Source organism: Centruroides vittatus, unplaced genomic scaffold (genome assembly GCF_030686945.1).
Source record: "Centruroides vittatus isolate TY-2023 unplaced genomic scaffold, ASM3068694v2 scaffold_3315, whole genome shotgun sequence".
NCBI lineage: Eukaryota > Metazoa > Arthropoda > Arachnida > Scorpiones > Buthidae > Centruroides > Centruroides vittatus.
In genome coordinates this window covers 4,435,835-4,459,442 of record NW_027122703.1, presented here as the reverse complement: position 1 = coordinate 4,459,442, position 23,608 = coordinate 4,435,835, and the positions used below count along the sequence as shown (strand labels likewise).

The 23,608-nt window shown below is 26.8% G+C and overlaps 2 protein-coding genes across 2 annotated transcripts in view; one reads left to right on the top strand and one right to left on the bottom strand.

Annotated features, from left to right (window-relative positions):
- Positions 1–23,608, bottom strand: part of LOC136988460 (NAD(P) transhydrogenase, mitochondrial-like) — a 267,559-nt gene that overhangs the window by 46,418 nt on the left and 197,533 nt on the right. The gene's annotated exons all lie outside the window — the stretch shown is intronic.
- LOC136988473 (isocitrate dehydrogenase [NADP], mitochondrial-like) overlaps positions 1–23,608 on the top strand; it is a 31,377-nt gene that overhangs the window by 701 nt on the left and 7,068 nt on the right. The window contains exons 2-7 of the mRNA XM_067286334.1: positions 3,668–3,762; positions 7,132–7,297; positions 9,389–9,549; positions 16,113–16,259; positions 21,172–21,308; positions 23,294–23,445. Coding sequence (XP_067142435.1) covers positions 3,668–3,762; positions 7,132–7,297; positions 9,389–9,549; positions 16,113–16,259; positions 21,172–21,308; positions 23,294–23,445 — 858 coding nt within the window. The remainder of the gene's footprint in view (positions 1–3,667; positions 3,763–7,131; positions 7,298–9,388; positions 9,550–16,112; positions 16,260–21,171; positions 21,309–23,293; positions 23,446–23,608) is intronic.

The window sequence follows — 23,608 nt, the reverse complement described above, 5'->3', positions numbered from 1 at the left end:
AGGCAAATCAGGATATCCTGTGATAACACACACTTGAGAAATAACAGGACGTTTTTAAATATAGAATATGGAAATTCACTAAAATGAATTTTTTTTCCTATATTATAACACCATAAGATAATATATTAACCTTTAACGTAGAATAAATATGCCCAGATTTTCTTTAAAACAATTCAGTTTGATGAAAAGATATTTTTTTATACGAGAAAAATTAAACGTGACCATATGGGATTTTCTAAATTATAATTTAAATTGTAGCTTTTAAGTTGCTTATCAAGAATTATAAGCACATAGCCTATTCTGAACAATTTTTATAATTCAAATTATTTTTGTAAATATTTTAATTCTAAAGATTTTATTTTCAATTCTTAATACTTCTAAACTCATTTTTTTTTTATCTGTGTAAAAAGTTTTCATTCTTATTATCGTCTTATTATCTTTCAAAATGTTTTATAATTATTTAAAATATTGCACAATATATTTAATTCCATTCAAAAGTTTTAATGATAAAAGATGATAATGAATAAGTTTTTATTGTTCCACTATCTAAATTTTATCACTTTTTTACATGTACTGTACAGGTTTTATACTGTAACAGTTCTATTTATCACTTTAATATTAAAATATAAAAAATATTAAAACTAACTTTTTAAATTAGTATTTTGAAACTATAATAGATCTTTAGCCTCTGATAATGATACTACAGAATTCATAACAGCAAAATCTGTTTAATGTTATGAAATGTACAGTACTTTATAATATTACATATAGCCTGTACTTCTAAAAACACGGTATTTATTTAAAATCGAAACTCTTTAAACTAATATCTTTATGAATTGTAAACAAATGTTAAAAAGATTATTAAATTGATAAAATTGATAACATCCTGCTTACCCAATGAACATTATCTGAAATTATTGTTTAAACATTACATAAATAATATTTATTAAATTCTGTTTATCAGTACGTTTTACTTTACGATACAAACATTTGAATGGCATACAATGACAGTGTTTATGTATTATTATGAGAATGACAGACTAATTTGTTAGTTCCTCAGGTCATACATATATACGACATTGAAAGGTTGCTAGTTAACACGTTAACAGGAAACGCTGAACAGCATTTATAACCGTTTTGGTTTGAATTACAATATCGCGACTTGACCTAAAAACGAGTGGAATGACTTGCTTGATCTACTTTAAACATCTTTCCATCGTATTTTTATTGTCCGTTGTAATAAGTATTGTTGTATTTGTATAAAGAATACGATACCCGTAATTAAGCTGTTATTTAGTGAATATTTGATTACATAATACTATCTTTGTTCACATAATTTTGTAATCGTTATCGTGATATTGTAAATCACTCGAAAGAAAAGAAAATTGCCCAAGAGATCGATATGTACTATTGCTTGTCCTTGACCCAGACCTATTGACATAAATATTTCAGTTTCTTTTTAATGTTTCCACAATAGCATCCGTGTCGTTTAAACAAATATAATTATAATTTTAGTTTAAAATAGTAATAATTATAATTTAAACATTTTTATATAACGCGTGAAAAATATCGAATAAAATACGAAATAATTAACAATGCTGTGTTATATATTACAGTCGGTTTGGCGTCAATAGTTATTATACTATTTTTAAATACATTTTTGAAAATAATTCATGTAATAATAAGCCTTTATTATTAGAGAATTTTATGCGGAAAATATAAAAATCATTCACGTTGAATACATTTTATCAATACGATTGAGACAGAATTTTGTTTTTAATCTTTTGTCTTAGGAACATAAACCGTTCCATTAAACAGTACTTTAATACGGCAAAATAGCGAGCCAAGTTTATTATTCGTCATAATTAATGCAGTATTTATTTGAATTTTAATAAATTCTTTAAAATTAAATCCACAATAAATGTTATAATTCGTAGATAAAAATAAAAGAGGCCATTAAAACGTTCTAGAAATTGCTAGCTCTCAAGAATTATCGGTAACAATGATAAAGTGGTACACGGCATTATTTATTTTATCAAAAAAATTAAACTTTATTTCCGTAATAAAGTCAAGTAATAAGAAAATATTTAATAATAATTATAAGAAATTTAAAAGGTATTTTTTTTATTAACATGAACATTATCTAATATCTAATAGAAATGTAGAAATAGCGCCCCTATCGGCAAAATTTCGTATTGGAAATAGACAATAGCGAATAATTTTTAACGGAAATTTCCCGCGTTAATAGTACAGATTATCGAAATACAATATACCATACATTACAAGCTTTAAATTCTAATTTACTTGTCAAAAATAAAAATAAAAATAATAATAATAAACAACGAGAACTTACTAAAAATATGTAACATCGTCAAGTGCTGTTAAGGTGATTACATATCAAAACAGCAAAGTTGGACTTTGAATTATTTCTTTTAATCATTATACATAAAGTGTGCAGATTTCTGCCGTACATATTATTATTTTTTAATAATAGAGTAACTCTCGTCGGAATGTGACGCACAGGAAAATCTTAGAGGAAAATAGTACTTTGCATTCGCATGGTTTCTATTGGAGCGCCGAAGTGATGGTTTGGATAAATAAAAGAAGATATATTAAATTATTAAATGTGTTAATTAAATTAAAATTATTATTAAATTATTAAAAAACAAAAATAATAATTATTTTTTTAAATATATTTTTGTCACGTGAATAATTTATTTATGCCACATTCATCCCCATTTTTGAATCATTTTCACTGATTGTCTATTAATTATCCTCACACAGAAACAAAACTTACTATGTTATTTTTATGTGGAAATTAATATTCAAATCTTTCAGTTTAATATTTAAAAATTCAAGTTATTTAATTAATAAATTTGTTTAAAATATGAAAAGATTTATTATTCCTCATTTTAAATAAATAATTAATAATTTTGATTATTTATTATAAAATTTATTTTACTAAAATTTTTTCCATTCAAAAACAAAAAAATAAATTTATAATATAGAAAGGAAAATTATTTTTATCTTTTTAATTAAAACATTTCATTTTTTCTGTTACTCAAGGACAGCTGTTAAAAACAAAATTGTTTAAAAAATTTAATTGAAAAAAAACTTAAATGATTATAAATTTATTGTTAAAACATTTCACTCTTGTAGTGGTTTATTCCTTAAATTTCTAAAACTAGTAAAATGCATTCAATTGGAAATTTGAGATGTGTGAACCCTAATATAACCCTATACTTATCTCTTTGTTTTATATGCTTTGGCTTCTCGAATAAAGAATTTTGGCAAAATTCCCATCTTACATTGACGTGAAGATGCCTATTTTTACTTACCTCTTTCAGAGATAACTATGTGATTAAATTTGAAATTTTCAATTATATTATATAAAATCTTTATTGAATTATGATTATTAAATATATTAAAGGAACCACAAAATTATGTAATAACGTATTAAAGGTCGACAATTTATTTTCGAAGGTTTATCGTACAGTGTTATGAATTAAAGGCATATTTTGGTATGTTTTTAACAAAATAATACTTGAGAACAATTTTTCATTTTTATGATGTTATCATACACAATAATGAAAATATTTTACATTAATAAAATTAGATTGTTTTTTACTTTAGGAAATATTAATGCCATGTCATTCTTTTTCATTAGACGGGGCGGATAAACGAATTCCTGTGGAAAAGCCTGTTGTGGAGCTTGATGGTGACGAGATGACAAGAGTGATCTGGGAGAAAATTAAAGAAAAGGTATATGTAAAGTTTATCTTTACAGGAATTATAAAATTTTCAATTGGTTTCTAAAAATAGTCATTAACCACAAAAAACCTGCTTTATCTATTTATGTGTATATTTTATATTCAAATAAACAATTTAACAAAACATGCTGAAATTATTTTACTGCTTTTTTTTTTAATATAGGATCATATTAAAGATACTGGCCACACTGTCTTTCTTTATAAAATAAAAAAATAAAAGAATATCGATTAACTTAAATGTTAAAATATTAGATTTATCCTGATTTAGTATATGCATTACTTTTTTCTTTAAAAAATGTATGTAGATTGATGAAAAATAAGGACCATTCCAAAAAAATTTTTTTTTTTAAATCTTAAATGCTAATGATTAATGTATTTATTTATTTCTAAATAAATGAACAGATTATGTTACTGAAAAACATATTTCAGTCCAACAATAAAATATAATAGTATTTATTATTGACATTAAACTTTAATTTTTAAATCATTTGAAAAATAAAATGTATAATTTAAATAATTAAAACAAAAGTTGAAATATTGTATTGATTTTTGAAAATTTAAATACTGTTCTTTGCTCAACAAACTGGTTCAATATTTAACTAGATATTTGAGATGCATAACATAATAATTAACACATAAGCTAAATAATAAAGCAAGAGAACATGACACAATCATTAGAAAGAGGTCACAATAACCGTGTGTTTGGGATAACACAGATGGTTATAGAAGACATTATTATTGTCACTATCTCTTGATTTATATTAATTTGTTTACTATTTTATAATTGTTGATAATTAATAAATATTTATTACAAATAAAAAAAATAATTAAAATAGTAAAAATGTAAGTTAAAAGTGTCACTTATTCTACTTTTTTCTTACTTGTTGAAAAGTGTAGAATAAGTGATACCTTAAACTTAAATTTTTTACTATCTAGATCTTTTAGCCATTTTTATAATAAAAATTATGTTAAAAATTTTTTAAATATGAACCAATGTCTGTCTTTTGTGCATTCTGCAACTATAGAGGGATCTAGACCCAAAATGCATCATGCAGAATGACTATCACAAAGATTTGATTTTCCATCTGAGTGAAGTATGTTCCTGTATTATAAGTCCTGAAATTATAAATGTACTACATGATTTAGAAACACATGTTTTTTATGTGTTTACAGTAATTATTATCTGATAATTGTTAAATTTGTATATGTAATTTGATTAATAGATTTATTAATGAACCTGGAAAGTGAAGAGAATCTAGCAATAGGTCTAAACTCATCTTTTTATTCATTTATGACTCAATAATAAAAAAAATTCTAATTATTATTAAATCTTAATATCAGCAATAAAATGTTATATTTAATTCTTTGAAAAAGCTATCTTGTAAATGTTCCTCTACTTATAAGTGTACATATGCTTTAAATGGAACATATTGTTTATCACTATTAAAAAAGTTTTAAATAAAATTAATGAACAATAAACTACTGAAAAGCTTATTTTCCCCTCAAAACTTAATATATTTAAACCATTAAAATATTAATTGTTCATTTAAAGTACTTAAGGATTTTTATAAGAAAATACATTTATATTTTTTTTATAATTAACAAATATACATAAACAGAGATTGTAAAAATTAGTCATAAAGTAAGATTCATTTAAAAATCATAATACTTAGAAATTACATTGAGAAGTGATCCTAAATACATTCAGTTTTTCTAAAATAAAAATTTTAAATTGGCAGATGTTAGATAAATTTTTAGCCATAAAATTAACACATTTACATTTCATAAAAATAATAATAATAAATATAGATTAAATAGACAGCCATGAGCTGTCATCACTTATTAATATGGGGGTGCTGAGTAACAGTACTACTTTACATAACAAACTATATATATGTATGTATGTATGTATATATATAGTTTCTTCAGATTCTTTGCATAATCTGTTGATTTTACAATTTTCATTTGTTTGAATGTCCTGTTCCTGGGCAGCTACATTTAATCTCAGTTTCTTTCTTATAGTTCCTGATGTTATCCATCTCCATGTTTCAAAAATTTGAGCAACTTTTCATTAGAATCAGAACAGATAGTAAATGACAATTAATGATTTCAAGTTATTTGGGAAGTCTTCTTGTCAGTTTCATATAATTTAGATCAGTTTTTAGTACTAGAACTGAACTTAATGTGTAAAAAAAGAGTAAATATAGTTAAATCAGAGAAAGAAAGAATGGAAACTAGGTCTCTTGACTTGATATATTTGTAATGAATTAACCTTGAGCAATAAAATAATTTGATGGCTTATTTAAGCTGATATTTCAATTATGCTAATGTAAGTTTTCAATTTCAAAAAATATCAAAGTAATGAAATGAATTCAAATTAATCAAAATATAAAGAATAATTTCAAATTTGCTGAAAATAAAATAAATTTTTGCATTTTCTGTGAAAATTGAAAATAATTTACTATGTAGAATGAAAACAATGTCATTTTTAAAAGAAAATAAATTATTTTTTTATCTGATTTGTTTGCTTCTCAATCAAAATAGTAGTAGTTTTGTATGGCAGCATTTCATCTGTGGTTGCCTATATTATATTAATATTAGATAGTCTGAATCACCACCAATAATTTCAGTTATTGGTGATTCAAACTATCAAAAGTATATTGTAACTAATAAAAGATACTAATTTAACATTTTAATTAATTTATATTTTTTCTAAAAATTTAATGGAAATTGATTTATGAAAAAGTAATAACTATAGTAGTATATATTTCTAAATTCTGGTTATTATTTATTTTCTTCATTTATATCAATATTTTAAAGCAATTTTTCACAATTTTTAAAATTGTGAAAAATTGCTAAAATTTAATAAACAATACTTAAATTGTAAATCTTAGTAATTATAGTGAAGCACTAAAATTTTTGCACTGGGTCATCCACTCGTTTATTAGGATTTATACATCAACTACTCAGTTCCTTACACAAATATTTCCGGATTTGTTTTTATAAATATAGTAACAAATGGTTACTATATTTATGATATAAAATATAGCTTTTTAAATAGCACATGCATGACATTTTAAATATTCATCTTTGCCAAGTTGATTATAGTCAAGGACTTTATAAATATAGACTATTAAATGAGAAATGAACTTTAAATTTTTTTATGTTTATAAAAGTCTAGAAAGTCAAAGTTAAGACTTTGACTTTCTAGACTTTTTTAAATAATTTTATGTAAGTTTATTAAGATTTTTATTAAGTTTTTAATATTTTAAAATTCAGAAAAATTTTGCTAATTAATATCTAAATAAAGAAGTTTCTTAAAAATATCTCAATATTGACTTTTTGTTTTTGTTTTTTCCAGTTAATTTTTCCTTATTTGAAATTAGAATGCCTTTACTTTGATCTTGGTTTACCTTATCGTGATCAAACCAATGATCAAGTGACATTTGATGCTGCTTATGCTATCTTAAAGCATAATGTTGGAATTAAATGTGCCACAATTACCCCAGATGAAGCCAGAGTGGAAGGTAAATTAATTATTTTTTTATATACAATAATTTCAATTATTAAATATTTGCAAATTAAGAAGACATGAAAAGTATTATTGATACCAAATTGCAAAATATTTTGTATTAAACTATTTTTAATTATTAAACTGAAATGATATTTTGCAATTTTTTTTATAATACTATTTTATGATTTATTATTTTTTTACAATATGAAATAAATGCTTTTTAAAATATAATATTAATGATTATAATATTATATATACAGTAATTAAAAATTAAAAAAAACAAAATAAAAAATTAGCAAATATTTAAAATATTTTTCCTATAAAAACATAAAAATAGCATTTTTTTTTTTTACTTTTGTTACTTTTTATTTCATATTTTATTATTTTTATATTATTTTTAACACTTTCACTAAGATAATAAAAATTGTAAATTTCTCATTTTTAAAAGAAAATAATTATTCTAAAGTAATAATTTAAGATACAAACAGATTTGTTTAAAATCTAGTTGGAAAGATTTTATAAATGCATAATGTTTCTCTATATTATCTTTTTTTAATAATGTTGCATATATTACATTGATATGAAAATGCTGAAAACTTAATGACATGATATATAATGTATGACTGGAGGAGATAGAAGATATTACAAATTAGAAACTTTATTATACAAAGTATTCAATGTATCATTTAATGTTTAAGATGGAAGAAAATTAAACTTTATATACCATATTTCTGTGTATAAAACCCGCGAGTTATGTGTTTAAGAGACGATTTGAAGAATTTGTGGGTTATATAATGGGGCAGGCTATGTGCTATTTTTAAAATTGCAATTAAAAACTCACACCTATGGAGCAATGACTACTTTCATAGATGTGTGTGATAGATGATGGTGTGAGTTATACAAAGATTTTTTTTGTTCCAGCAATTTCTGCACTGAATAAATCTCCAGGCTTCTTTTAAACTTCGGCATTTAGTTAATCTTAAGATGGAGTCATTTGTTACTAAAGTAATAAACAAAGAACTAATAACTTTTTTATAGATTTCAGTTGTCGTTATACAACTCTTATTTTATACAAAGTTAATATCATTAATTGTATCAAAACAGCATAATATAATGATATAACTGTCAAGCTTTTATTCAATTATTTATTTTTAGTTTTCAAATATTTTGGTATTGGTTATTGTATTAAATTAATATTTTAATTTCGTTACTTCATTATTAATTCTGAAAGAGAAATATTTTTATTAGAGTAATGATAGATTTAAGTAAAAGATTGGAAGATCATTTTTATAACAGTATATTGATTATAACTTCTGTATTATTGCAGGTTTAGAGTTTTCATCCAGTTTTATTGGATGATGGAAAACTTAAATATGCATAGTATCAATTATAATTAATGCAGAGGTATTCTTGTTTAAAATGTGAAAAATTAAACTTCTCAAATTAACTTTAGTTTTATTTTAACAATGTTTATTTAAAATAATCATTGTTAAAATAAAATTATAATATGAGGTTCAGCTGCTATTCTCCAATTACCTGTTTTGTTTTTACAAAATTTGTAGCATTTTCAGAAACATATTTTTAATTGTTATATAGAAATAAAATTATTTTTCACTTTAGATTATTTTTTAAAATTTTTTAATCAATTAAGTTATTTTATACTAGTAAAAACTAATTTATTTGATGTTTAAAATGTTAGAAGATTTTGCATTTTTAATATAGTGGAATCATTCTTTTTGTTCAGTTTAAAAATCTTTGTTAATAATTTTGTAACAAAACAATTACATTGTTTTATAATAAATTTTTCTAGAATGATATGAAATAAGTATTTTTTTTATTATTACAAAAATATTAAAATAATTCCAATTTGCATTTAATAGACAACTTAAACTTTTTAATATTTATTTTGATGAATTTTTATGGAAAGAAACTAATAAAATATTGAAAATTTTCAATATTTAATTACAATTTCTTTTTAGAAAAAATCTTTTTATCAAAATGAGTAATAAAAAGTTTAATTTTTGTTAATTACATTTGCTCTTGTTTACTATTTAATTTTATTATTTTAAAACTTTTCAATATTTATTCATACAATCAATTTTAGAATTTAAATTAAAGAAGATGTGGCCAAGTCCAAATGGTTCCATAAGAAACATTCTTGGTGGCACTGTTTTTAGAGAACCAATAATTTGTAAATCAATACCTCGATTAGTTCCTGGATGGACAAAACCAATTGTTATAGGCAGACATGCTCATGGAGATCAGGTAAAAAACATTTTAAATTTTACAAATCCATAATGAACAATTTTTTGTTAATATAACATAATTACTTTAAAACGTTATTAATTTTTAATAATAATATAATAATAATAACTCTCTCATGGTCACCACCTGGTTGTGGTGGGAGAGCCTAGTAATTTTACTGAACCATAGAGCAATGCAGGCTGGAGCACAGCTCCTGATAGGGACACCCATGCCAGTAAGGTCTATGGGGAGAAATGAAGCTAAGAATGACCACATCCACATTCTGTGGAGATATTTATCATGGTAGTAACCAGGTCTAAATATGATACTGGCTCGGACGTCACCTGGGTTAACAAGGTCCGCATTTGTGGGTTAGGCAGAGGCTCACGTTTGAAAAATAGACCACAGTCGCCCTTGATTACCAGTGGTGAAAGCAGCACCAGCCCAAGCATAGCTACTGTAATGCTCTCAACAGATGTGAGGAACCAACCTAGCCTTGGTGTTTCTGTGGCAATGCATCCACAGACCACAAAGGCTGGAAAATCACACCAACGGATGAAATGGACAAAAGAAATGAACGAGTTTATCATCCATACTTACTTCATCATCACAAAACTCAAAACAAACATGACAGCATACAGACAACAACTACACCATAGATTCACACAACAATATCTTCACCTCACTGTCAGCGAAGAAAGGGTTGTTCAAAAAAGAACAATTACACAACAACAACCTTATCCCACAAACAACACTTGAACTTATCAAACAACAGGTTGCTGATCAAATACATCAACAGACAGAAACATTTAACATTAATTAATCTCTCATAAACCTTTAATTGGTGTGAAGTACAAATAACTGAATGAGCAAACTTTTTCGGATCCCTCCTGGGTCCTTCTTCAAGCTACGAATCGTTTGTAACAATTAATCAGAACGAAGAACAGCCGTTTGACATGATATTTCAAATTGCGAAATTCAAAAACCTTACTCTGGTGTGTGATGATTCTTTATTTAACATTAACGAAGATCATGTAATCTGTCAGGATAATCCAGCAACAAGCACTGATTACAGCACATACACAACAACTACTACTATTGATACTACAGACACTTCCTCATCCACCACTGATAACATAGACATAAATTTAGTTAATACGCTCTCATTTATATTTCAGGAAACACTCACTAAATATACAGGCACAGATCCCACACAACGACCACAAACACCAAAAATCAATACGTCAAAGGCAGTAGGAAAAACACTAAATTATGTAAACACTCACTTACTACCACACTACATTCATTCAATTTCTACACTCTCAGACATTCATACATTAGTTTATGCTGGGGCAGTCACAGTAGTGACACACCATGGACTGAAAATACAATTGCAGACAGATACACAGAAAACAATTTTGTCACAAATCTGCCTGGCAGAGAAGAATAGAAACACAAATAAATGACATTAGACAGCAATTAGGCAGGCTGACACTATACACTAAAAACAACATAATACCCAAATCAAAGAAACAGCTCAAAAACATTTTCAAGAAAATAAAAACACACACAAAACATGAACATCAAACACACACATTACAGAATACATTGATACACTAAAACAAAAACTTTCAGCCAAAGTACATAGACTCAAATGATACAAAACGTGTATGCTACGAAAACAATAAAATAAATTATTTATGATGAAAAACTCTTTTACAGACAAATTAGTACCAAAACAAACACTTGGTACACCACAGAAGAAGAACTCAACTTATTGGTCTTCTCTTTGATTCAGTGCTGTTGCACACAACGCTGATGCAGGCTGGATCGAGGAGGAGAACAGAAACTTGCACAACATATAAACTATGCCTTGCGCTGAAATAAACATACACGACATTCGCTACACTGTGAACAGAACACACAAATGGAAGACACCTGGTGTAGACAACATTCACAATTTCTGGTACAAAAAAATTACATCACTGCACCAGGAACTAGCTAAATATCTAACATACATCATCATCAATCCACAAGACATGCAAAATTTCTTACTCAAGGAGTCACCTACATGAAACCTAAAAACAACAATACCACAGACCCCACACAATACAGACCAATTACATGTCTTTCAACACTCTACAAATTATTGGCATCCTGCATTGCAAACAAAATATACAAACATGTTGAAGAACATGACATTCTTATGGAACAACAAAAAGGTTGCCGTAGAAATCACAGGGATGCAAAGAACAGTTAATCATAGATTCGGTCATTCTACAGCAAGTACACAAACAACACAAAAACATACACATGGCATATATAGACTACAGAAAAGCATTTGACAGTGTTCCACACAGTTGGCTGCTACATATCCTACACATGTACAAAATACATCCATCACTTATTGCATTCTTTCAAAACACTATGCAGCACTGGAGAACAACACTACATCTCAGGGTTAGTAACACTTCCATACAAACAAACCAAATTTTATTAGGCGATGGAATTTTTCAAGGAGATTCCTTGAGTCCTCTCTGGTTCTGCTTAGCCCTGAACCCATTATCCAACATGTTAAACAACACGCAATATGGTTACAATATCAGACATGAAAAAACAACACAGTTTACACTGTCATATCTCATGTACATGGATCGACATAAAACTTTATGCATCCACACAAAAACAACTTCATCAACTCCTACAAATCACACATTCATACACCAAGGACATACAAATGGAATTTGGCCTAGATAAATGCAAAACACTTCATATAGAAAAAGGAATCCTGAAGAAAGAAGATTTTACACTTGGAAATGGGGACGTTATTGAATCCATGGAAGAGGGCGAGTTCTACAAGTATTTAGGATTCCAACAGGCCAAACTAACAGAACATGCACAAATAAAGCAAAGATTAATTAAAGAATACCAAAGTAGGTTAAATGCTATTCTCAGAACAGAGTTAAATGCAAAACACACAGTTAAAGCAATAAACACATATGTCATCCCAGTACTCACATATTCTTTTGGAGTTATACATTGGACTCACACAGATCTTGAGCAACTCCAAAGGAAAACAAGAACAACACTTACTAAGCATAAACAACATCATCCTAAATCTGTCACAGAAAGATTAACCCTTCCACGAAAGATGGCGGACATGGCCTGATTGACATAGTTAACCTTCACTACAAACAAATACAGTCACTGCGAGAGTTTTTCTACAAAAAACAAGAAACATCACAATTACATAAAGCAGTAACTCTAGCAGACTCAAATAACACACCATTAAACTTACACTCACATCATATGGACACAACACAACATATAAAAAGCATAGACACCATTAAGCAATCGTGGGCTTGAAAGGCACTCCATGGCAGGCATCCTTATGATCTGGCCCAGGATTTTGTTGACAAAACTGCGTCAAACAGCTGGTTAGCTCGGGGATGCCTTTTTGGGGAGACAGAAGGATTCATGATGCCATACAGGATCAGGTCATAAATACTAAAAACTACAGAAAACACATACTCAAAGTTACAACACTCACAAATGACACATGCAGAAAATGTCACATCATGCCAAAAACTATACAACACATCACTTCTGGTTGCAAGCTCTTGGCACAGACAGATTATTTACACAGACATAATCAAGTAGCAAATATAATACACCAAGAGCTTGCAAAGAAATGCAAATTAGTAGACATCCATGACACCTACTACAAATACATTCAACAGACAGTATTGGAAAACAACACACACAAAATGTACTACGACAGAGCCATAATCACAGATAAAACAATTTACCACAACAGACCAGACATTACACTCATTGACAAACACAATAAAATCACATACATTATAGACATATCCATTCCAAACACTCACAAAATACAAAATACATGCATTGAAAAAGTCAGCAAGTATACTGGAAATAAGGCATCTGTGGAGGATGGTTAGGGTGCTTATTGTATTTGTTGTTCTCTCCTCTACAGGTGTGATACCACACACACTACACAAAAGCCTGGGAGCATTACAATTGAATAGAAATACATACATCACACTACAGAAGGCCACTATATTGAATACATGCCACATTGTTAGGAAATTCCTGAATACAGACGCTGACACTGACACACTTATTTTATTTTAGTTTTGTTTTGGTTGCTATGCCTTGACTCTAGTCTGGCATAGTCACACAGCTACCAGTGTCAACAGTATAACCCACTAAACCCAACATAATAATAAATAATAATTTTTTGTGTATAAATAAAAAAGACGTAGTCGTTTCCAAAAACTTGGTCGATCACCGTTTATTTCGTTAACATGTTCCAGAATAAAGATTCGGACGATCCGACCTTCCTTTTTAGGCTACATGATCGCCCAGAAACAATTCCTTTAAAACATAGAAATAATCCAATTAAAAATATAAAATTTGTAAAAATTGGAATTGGTGACCTTACGACGCCTTTGAATTCATCCTTGACTTCCAGTCGGGAGTTCTGGATCCTTATATCCACGTGAAAAGTTGCGCTGTTTAATGTAGATTATCTCCTCCCTCTGGCGGCGATTTCTTTTAAGACTTTTTAAATTTTAGTTTTTTCGCTGGATGAGAAAAATAATAATGTTAATAATAATAATAACAAAACTTTATTAGCAAAAAGAAAGTATCCTGTTGTCCAGGAGCAAGGCAAGTACAAATATAACAGTAAATTATTTATTGTACAAACATTAGTCTGTTAATTTCAACATACTTTTTATTTGTTATATTCTAACAAATTATTAAATTTAGTTGGTAATTTCTCAATTACAATTTTCCTTTAATAATTTTAATATAAACAGTTATACAAATTATATAGTTCTATCTTTGATAGCTTATTTAGGTTTTCTCTAAAATCATACATTGGGTTTTGCTGAATTCTGTGTGATATTTAATTCTCTTATTTCTATAAGTTTCTTACAAGCTTTAGTATATGTATTATCAAGATATCACTAGAATTTCATCAATAGCAATATGTGTAAAAAAGTACATTTCTCATAAATACTGAATTTTTGTTCATTTGCAGTTGAGAAACTAATCTTTTACAATGATTCCTATAGATTTCTTTATATTTGGTTGAGATAAAAGTGTGTTCATAATTTTTAGATACCAAGATTGGTAAGATTCAATTAAAAGTGGTACATATATATTGTATCAAAAGCTTTTTCAATATATATGAAAACCGTGCTCATGTTTCTCATGCTTAATGAAGTTGAATTAATAACAACAACAGAAAAATAGTCTGTTTTGTTTTTCTATTTCTTACATATGCATATTGAAATTTAGATTAGTTTTTTTGTTGAAATTTTTTAGCTAAAATTGTCATCAAACATTTTCTTATAGTTGAAAGGAGAGCTGTTGATCAATAATTTTTGGGAGATGAATATCTCTGTTATTAAATCTCATATAAAACGAAACAGAATCTCATGAACTTGAATAAGATAGAGCATTTTACATTGAGTTGAATAAATTAATTAACTTAATTGTTGCTGAATGGGGGTAATAGTTTGAGAAATTGAGTCAGAATGTGATCATTAATCAGTGATAAATTAATATGCATGTTATTGAGTTGTCTAATTCTTGTATTGTAAAGTTTGAATCCAGATATTCATTATTGACTGACCTGAAAGTTAATTGAATGAATGAAATTCTAGGAAAAATACAACTATGAAAATTTAACTGTATATCAAAATTTTTTCTAGACGATTACTGCTGGAATTAATATTGAAATGAACTTTACAAATTGTTGACCAAAAGAATTTATTATTCTCTCTATCTTTAATCAAAATTACTGAACATATAGAAAACCAAATTTATAAAGTATTGTTTTTTCTTAGCTTTAAGTAAATTATAATAGCGTTTTTTTTTTAACTTTTTTATAATTAAGATGATTTTGGTTATTTGAATTTTTATTGAATAACTTTAGACTTTGCTGTTTACTAACTTTATGTTATGACAATATTATTATTATAACTTGTCTCTTATTAGATGTATTAATTAAATTTGAAATTCTATTATATAAATCTATTATTGAGGTGTTTGATGTTTGATCTGAATTTTTTAATAGTGTGGAACTTAATTCATTTGACTTATCTGACAATTTTTGTGGACTTAGATTTTTATCCATCTGTGAAACAACTTCTATGGATCTTTATCCATCAATGAGTTGAAATCAGTTACTAGTTTAGTAGTAGATAAAAATTTGTGTTAGATTAATAATATTGCCTTTTCTTGGTTGAATACATTTAAGTTGTACAAACATAAAGAATTTCTTCATATTACTAAAGTCTGAAAGAAATGTGGCAGCAGTTTTGGAGCAAGCAGCCTCCAATTTTTCTGTTAATGTAATTATTAAAAATTATATTCTAGATATAATTTATATTAATTGAGTAATTCTGTAATATTAGATATAATAAAATATACACAAATATAGAATTATTTAATCTGCTTTTAATAAAAGGCAACAAAATTGTTAATGTTTTAATATGTTATAATGTTTGAATTTATAAATTTAGTTTAATTAATTGTTTTTAAATTTACAGTATAAAGCAACTGATACTGTTATAACTAAACTAGGAAAAGTAGAATTAATTTTTACACCAAATGATGGTGGACCTAAAGAATCATTAGAAGTATTTAACTTCACAAAGACAGGAGGAGTATCAATGGCAATGTACAATACAGATGAGGTTAGTATTAATTAATAAAGCAGTAAAGTTTATTCAAATATTTTATTTAACAGATATTTGCCTTCTTTTCTTTCATTTACTATCAAAAAATTTTATTTAATATTAAAATTGTGTTTATATACTATATTCATATTTCATTTTGAATGGCCTGATTTATTTAATCATAACAAATAATCAGGTTCAGAAGTCCATATTTTTTATCATTGGAAACATTTTCAAATCATCCTTATTCATTATTCATATTTATTTTAATTTATCATAATATTTCAAATATTAAATTTTAATATTAAATAGAATAGTATTAAATAAGTTTCACAAAACCTTTCACTCTTTTTCTAGCAGTTTCTTTAATTAATAAGATAGGAGAACAAATGTTTTCAGCCATTTTAAATGGCCTTCTTCAGGTTCTATAACATTGGAATGTCAGTTAACAAATATTCGAAGGATTTACAAAAGTTTCTTCTTTCTTATGATGTCATTATTTTTTCACAAAAGTTTAAAAAAATACCGACATGAATAAAATTGAAATAAAATTAACAAATAGATATGTAAATGGATAACAGATTATAGGTTTTGTGAAACTTATTTAAAGAAGTTCTAGCTTTCCTTGCATGGAATTAGAATAGTATTACAAAAGTTTTATAAAATAACATTTTTTTTAGAAATCTTAATAATGAACCACTTTCAAACTTTTTTTTTACACCAGCAGTTTATTTTTCTCACTAATATTTTCAATTGTCTTTAACATCCATCATCAGACAACCTTTACATAGAAACTCACAAGTTAAATTCCAAAACAGAATGTAAAATTCACAAAGATCTTTAAACATAATGCCCAAAGTGATAAACATAAATTCTAAAAAAGGAAAACATTTAAAGTTTTAAAATAACATGCTACCAAAAAGTCAGAACAAAACATAAATTTGAAATATATGTTGCGTCAGTCATTTATCAGTTCAAAAATGCATCTAAACATTCTATTTCTTGATTAAAAAATAATAATAATAATACTATTTTAAAATGTTTACTACTCATCATAACTAATTAAAATCTTACAAATATACACTGGTATTATCATATATACAAAAGATACTCAACACCAAAGTTTTAGCATAGATAAAGTATAAAAAGATCATCCATATTACCAGGGACACTTTCAGTTTCTACTTGAAGACTGTATTGTATGGATGTGACCTTCATACATTGAATTTTTGAAAACTGTATACTTTAGCGATATTGGCCAATGGTCAACTAATGATCAAAAGCTCTAGATTTGCATATTAAGATTCCGATTTGACGTAAGTTATTTCTACAAGAGCTCATTTTCTTATATTCTGCAAATGATAGTTCATTTGCTTTGGCAGATGAGTTAGAATTTAAATTCCAATCAAATTCAATTTTCCAAATTACTTAATTGGTTAAATTTCTGATTTAAATAGTAATCTGTTCTATGTTTATTTTGGAAGATTTCCTCAAATCCATTATAGGACTTTTGTTTGTTCTCCTGTCTTATTTTATATTTTTGAAATTTTCCTGTATTTCCTGGTATTTTATTACTTTCAGACTTACTTTGATCTCAAATCTTAATTCTAATACAATACTAAATAACAAACTTTACGTAAAACGTGTTACAATTTCATCAAGATGAACAAGAAATTTTGCATGATGTGCAAAATTGAAAAATTAATCATATTCAGCAGTTCATCAAAATTATGATTTTTATTTGATTTAGTTATAGTTGGACTACACTTGTGATTTAAATTACAGATAGCTGGCTTCATTAGAAAAATTTTATTTGATTAACCCATCGAGGAGACTTCATATTTTCAAAAAGACTATAAAATCACAGTGCCATCTCGGCTCGACACCTTAGAGGTATGAAGGAGTACATGTCAGGAGTTGCAATTTGGCACAGAGTATCTGGTGCCCACATAAAAAAACCCAGACTTGTAGGTACTCGGCAGACCAAGAACCGAGTCAAAATAAAATACAAAATGGCGACATCTTTTTACAAACAGGCAAGAGTACAAGATTTGCACATGTGCATATATCATTGGGAAGTTGAAAATGCGAATGTTGACAAACGAAGCTGAAAAAAACCCATTTACCTCTCTGGTTGCAACATGCTGACCTTGACCGGTTAACCCAAGATATCTTGTTTCAGCATTGGAACATTTTTGAAACTAGATGGTGCTAGTCATTATAATTTTATATTAAAAGTAACTTCCGAAATATAATTTTTTTCTGTTTACATTTATTAATATATTTATTTTGTTTGTGCAAAATAAAAAAAAAAAAAATTTCGGACGATACAATAGCCATGATTATTTTTTTCAAAAACAGGAAATTTTTGTTAGGCGTCAACAAAAATTTAACCCAGGGTGACATGCAATGGAGAGAAATTTTGACATTGCATAGGTTAATTTCACCAAAAATGCCTTGTGGACGATGTCATGGCCGTGGCCAGTGAAGTTTGAACAATTGCACTCAAAACCAGCGATACCAAAGAAGATTGTAGAATGAGTATGAGACTCACTGTTAGGAGCCATCCATAAATTATGTAAGATATTTTGGGGTGAGTGGGGGTCAAGGATTTCTTATTCAGGGGTAGGGGGGTAATAGATTTTGTCTTACGTAATATTTTATTTTTATTTTTTGATCTCGTTGAGTGGTGGAGTTTTGAATTTGGCGGTTTTTATTAAGAACGCTCATTGTACCAATGCCATCTCATGTGACGTGATAGCAGATTCATGCTCTACACATTTTTTATAATGGGAGAAAGGCAGTCTGGTGTTTCTCTCTTGTTTTGTTTTGTATGACGTTTCTGTTTACATGTGTAGTAGCTAGTTGATCTGTCAAAGTTTTTTGCATCCTTTTGTGAAAATTAAAATTAATATAAAAATGAATATTATGACATTGATTAATGATAATAATAATGAAAAGATTGTTAATAATTAAAAAATAAAGTTCTTAAAATAAATTGTTCATTCGAATTCATTAAATTTTTATATTTTTAAATTTGTTCACATAAAGTCTTTATAAATAATAGTACATATTAATTAACTAATTAATAATTATATATTTTGGACCTAAGATTTTTAGGGTTTCATAAAAAAAATTTTTTTTGTTAAAATCTTTTTTTTAAATCATACCTAAATATTACATAAGATAGGAAAAGGGAAGGGGGGATCAAAGAAAATATTAGTTTCTTACACAGGGTGGGTGGGGGTCTAGAATGGCTGAAATCACCCTTACGTAATTTATGGACGGCCCCTTAGCATCGAAATGATCCTGCTTACTGTAGCCAAGAACAGGCTCATGACAACGCAACTCATCATAACCACAACAGCAACAAAGTCCGCTGTAATCTATGCCAGGACGCCGATTACTGGTGTCAGCTTTTCCTCATTGGAGAGTGCTCATTTTTCTCTTTTCCTTAGAAAATGGTGTGCAGTTGAGTCCTGAGTCTCTGAGACATAGTCTTGTCCCAAAAATGACTTTGGCATTTTACTTGTTTACTTATTAATCTAACATTGTTTCTATATTTATTAAATTTAATAATTAAATTTGACAGTAATTTTTTTGTGATAGAATTTTGAATAGTTCATTATTTTATAAATTAAGTCTACATTTACCATATTTACTCGCATATAAGACGATCTCACATGTAAGGATGAGGTGTGACTTTAAAGATCAAAATAAAGAAAATTAGATTTATTAATACAATTCTAATTTTATTTTGTTTAATCACAAATAAAATATCAAATGCATATAAATGCACACATTGTCCCTCAAAAATTACTGGCATTTTAAACTTTAAGGAAAAATTTTGTAAAATTAACAACATAATTTGTTCTTGTAAAAGCTGGACAAATTGGAACCTTTTTTGGCCAAATTCTTAAGTCGATTCCGCTCTCTGTTGATTACACTTATGAGTTTCTCCAAATTCTGATTTCATCTGTTTTTATATGGGAATGGATTAAAACTTATATCAGGCTCCCATGTGATTTTGGAATTTTAATTTGGAATTCAATTGAATCCTATTCAATCCTATTGTTATTCATCTTTACTCCTAACAATACACAAGAATGATTCAAATGACCCAAATAAAATACTTTTGTTTTTAAACACCAGAGGGTAAGCATCCAGTAAAAAATGCGAATACACGGTTCACAAAAATTATTGCAAAAATGCAAAGAATTTTTTGTTTGTGCGTATAGGATGACCTAGGTTTTTGAAGCAGTGAAAAATGAATAAAAACCTCATCTTATATGCGAGTAAATACAGTATATTAGCAACAATGACATTAGATCTTAAATGCACAAAATATACTATAAAATGGACTTGAGTTAAATGTTAAATGAAAAATTATGACTTTGTAGCATCTACAATTAAATTTATTAAGAAAAATATCAAAACGTCAGAAATAAATCTATTTGATTAATATTAGAAGAGAAATGTATGGTAATTTTTCATATTTTTCTCAAAAACAAGTAAGATATATATAAAAAATTTTTTCTGAATGTTTGTGAAAACATTAATAATTTTTAAAATTATTATTATTATTTTTATTTTTAATCCACGTAATTATATTTCTTAAACATATCATACATGCCATTGATTCTTGCATGTGATTTTTATTATAGCAATTGTGAGACACTTATTTTAGCTAATTAATATCATAGAAACAGTGACCAAATGATGAATCTTGATTAACATTTATATGACAATTATTACAAAAATGTAAAGATAATGACAAATATGAATGATGTAGATGAAGATGAATAAAAAAAAAAAGAAATTTTTGTCATTGTTGCCAATAATATGGATGCCACTTCATTATAAAAAGATATTTTTTGTTCTTAATTATACACTAATTATATTTATAAATATTACACAATATTTATTTCAGTCAATTAAAGGATTTGCTCTTAGTTGTTTTGAATATGCACTAATGAAGAAATGGCCTCTCTACCTGAGTACCAAAAATACAATACTTAAGAGATATGATGGGCGATTTAAAGATATATTCCAAGATATATATGAAAAGTAAGAAAATATGTTAAATTAATTTAAATTTTAGATGTTTATGCAACGATTAATAGACAGTTTACCTTTTGATCTTGAAAATATTTATTAAGTTGTGTTTAGATTATAGTATTGCATTAAATTGAAATATTAAACTTATTACACAGCAGATATCTTAGTGTTTATATGATAAAAATAAAACATAAGCTTATGGATTTTTTAACTAATATAACTGAAATAGTTATGAAAATACAGTGGAAACTTGATTATCTGAACTTGATAGGACCAGGGGTTTTTCAGATAAATTAAATTTGGATAATCAAGAAACTTGTTTGCTTTTGTGTTTTGGTTATATCAAGCACTGTGAATTTAAAGTTTTATGAACTGTAAATATTGTAATGCAGTTACTGCATTTGAAGGTAAATTAATTTGCTTAGAATCTAATGTAATGTTATATATGTTACTTAGTTTCATGGAGCTATAATTGACAGATGATTTAGTGATTTCTAGTTACATGGAGAATTTTGTCTCTATGAACTCATAATATATGCTATAGTATATACCAGGAATGGGCAGCATGCAGCCCGCATTAATATTTTTTGCAGCCTGTGTTGCATAAAATGTGAATAAATACATCAATTTCCCAGCTTAAGGAAGTATGCAGCAAAAATTCAAACATTATTTTCTACAACTTATGTATATGAATAGTTTTTCTGCAATGAATTTAGTAAAAATTAAAACAAACCGGCTAACAGACACATCAAAACTAATTTAAAACTAGCAGTGACTATTTTGAGATATTTCCGATATATTACGTTTACATCAGTTCCAGAAGCTAAATTAAGTATACCTATGCTAATTTATAATTATTTATGAATAAATAATTATGATTTATTGGCATTTTGTTTTTTCTTTTCTCTTGTATGCAGCCTGCGTTAGTTCAAAAAGTTTTGGAATGCGGCCCTTACATAGAAAAAGGTTGCCCATCCCTGGTATATACAGTGCTACAGGTTCTGTTTTCATATATTTATTTTTATTTCTTGTCCAAACCATTTCAGATAACAAAGTTTCTACTGTAAATCAGAATAATCAGCTGCATTATTATTTATGCATGTTTTAATGTTGTTAAATATATAGCCAAAACCTTAAATACTCAGGCTATAAATCTGCTATTTATAATAATTAATACTAAGTAATTTGCTGCTAGAGGTAGACCTTAGGCATCATCTCTTATTTAAACTAATAATTATAATTTAAATAATTTTATTAAATAATTTAGAATCATCTGGAAGAAACTGGGTGATGCAACTTGCAAGTGGAGGTTGTTGGTTCAAGCCCTGCTCTGGGCCAGTTCTTTTCTTTCAGATGATTCTAAATTATCTAATAAAATTTAAATTATAATTACTAATTTACATAAGAGATGGCACCTAATGTCTACCTCTAATGGCAAATTACTTAGTATTAATTATTAAAAATAGCGGATTTATAGCCAGACTATTTAAGGTGATCATTTGGCTATGTATCTATATATTATCGGGCATCGAGTTGTTTAATATAGTTGTTACTAAAATTTAATTGAAATGAAAATTTTTTTACTTAATATAAATTATTTGATAATTACTGATATTATATTACGTTCGTTTAATTTTGCAGAACTACTTTAAAAAATTTTATATTATATAATTATAAAACTAAAGTTTTTTTAACTTTTTGCATTAACTTCCAAGGAACATTATTGCAGAACTACTTTAATAAACAGGTTTCTCATTGTATTTAGAATGAATTCAGTTTTTACAATTAACATTATGGGATACATTTGTTTAGTTCAGTTTAGTTATTTCAGTCAAATGTTAAAATTTTAATCAGTACATTTATGATACATTAATTTAGTCTTTTTGACTAAAATTGTATATGTGTAGTTGGTTTTATCAATTATATTTTTTATTTATATTTATGTCTTTTTATTTTATTTTATTTATATTTGAGATATAATTATTATTTTGCAGGAGTTACAGGAAAAAATATGAAGATGCAGGCATTTGGTATGAACATAGGTTAATTGATGATATGGTTGCGCAAGCTTTGAAATCATCAGGAGGATTTGTATGGGCATGTAAAAACTATGATGGTGATGTTCAATCTGATGTTGTAGCTCAAGGTAAAATTACACTTGGAGACCGTTCATAATAAATTACATAAATCTAAAATTTAATTTTATATGCAAAACTTATTTAAAAGTTTTTTAATAACTTACATAACTAAAAATTTTCTATTGACATTCCAAAATTGAAAATAGATAATAAAATTTTCATTTCATATAC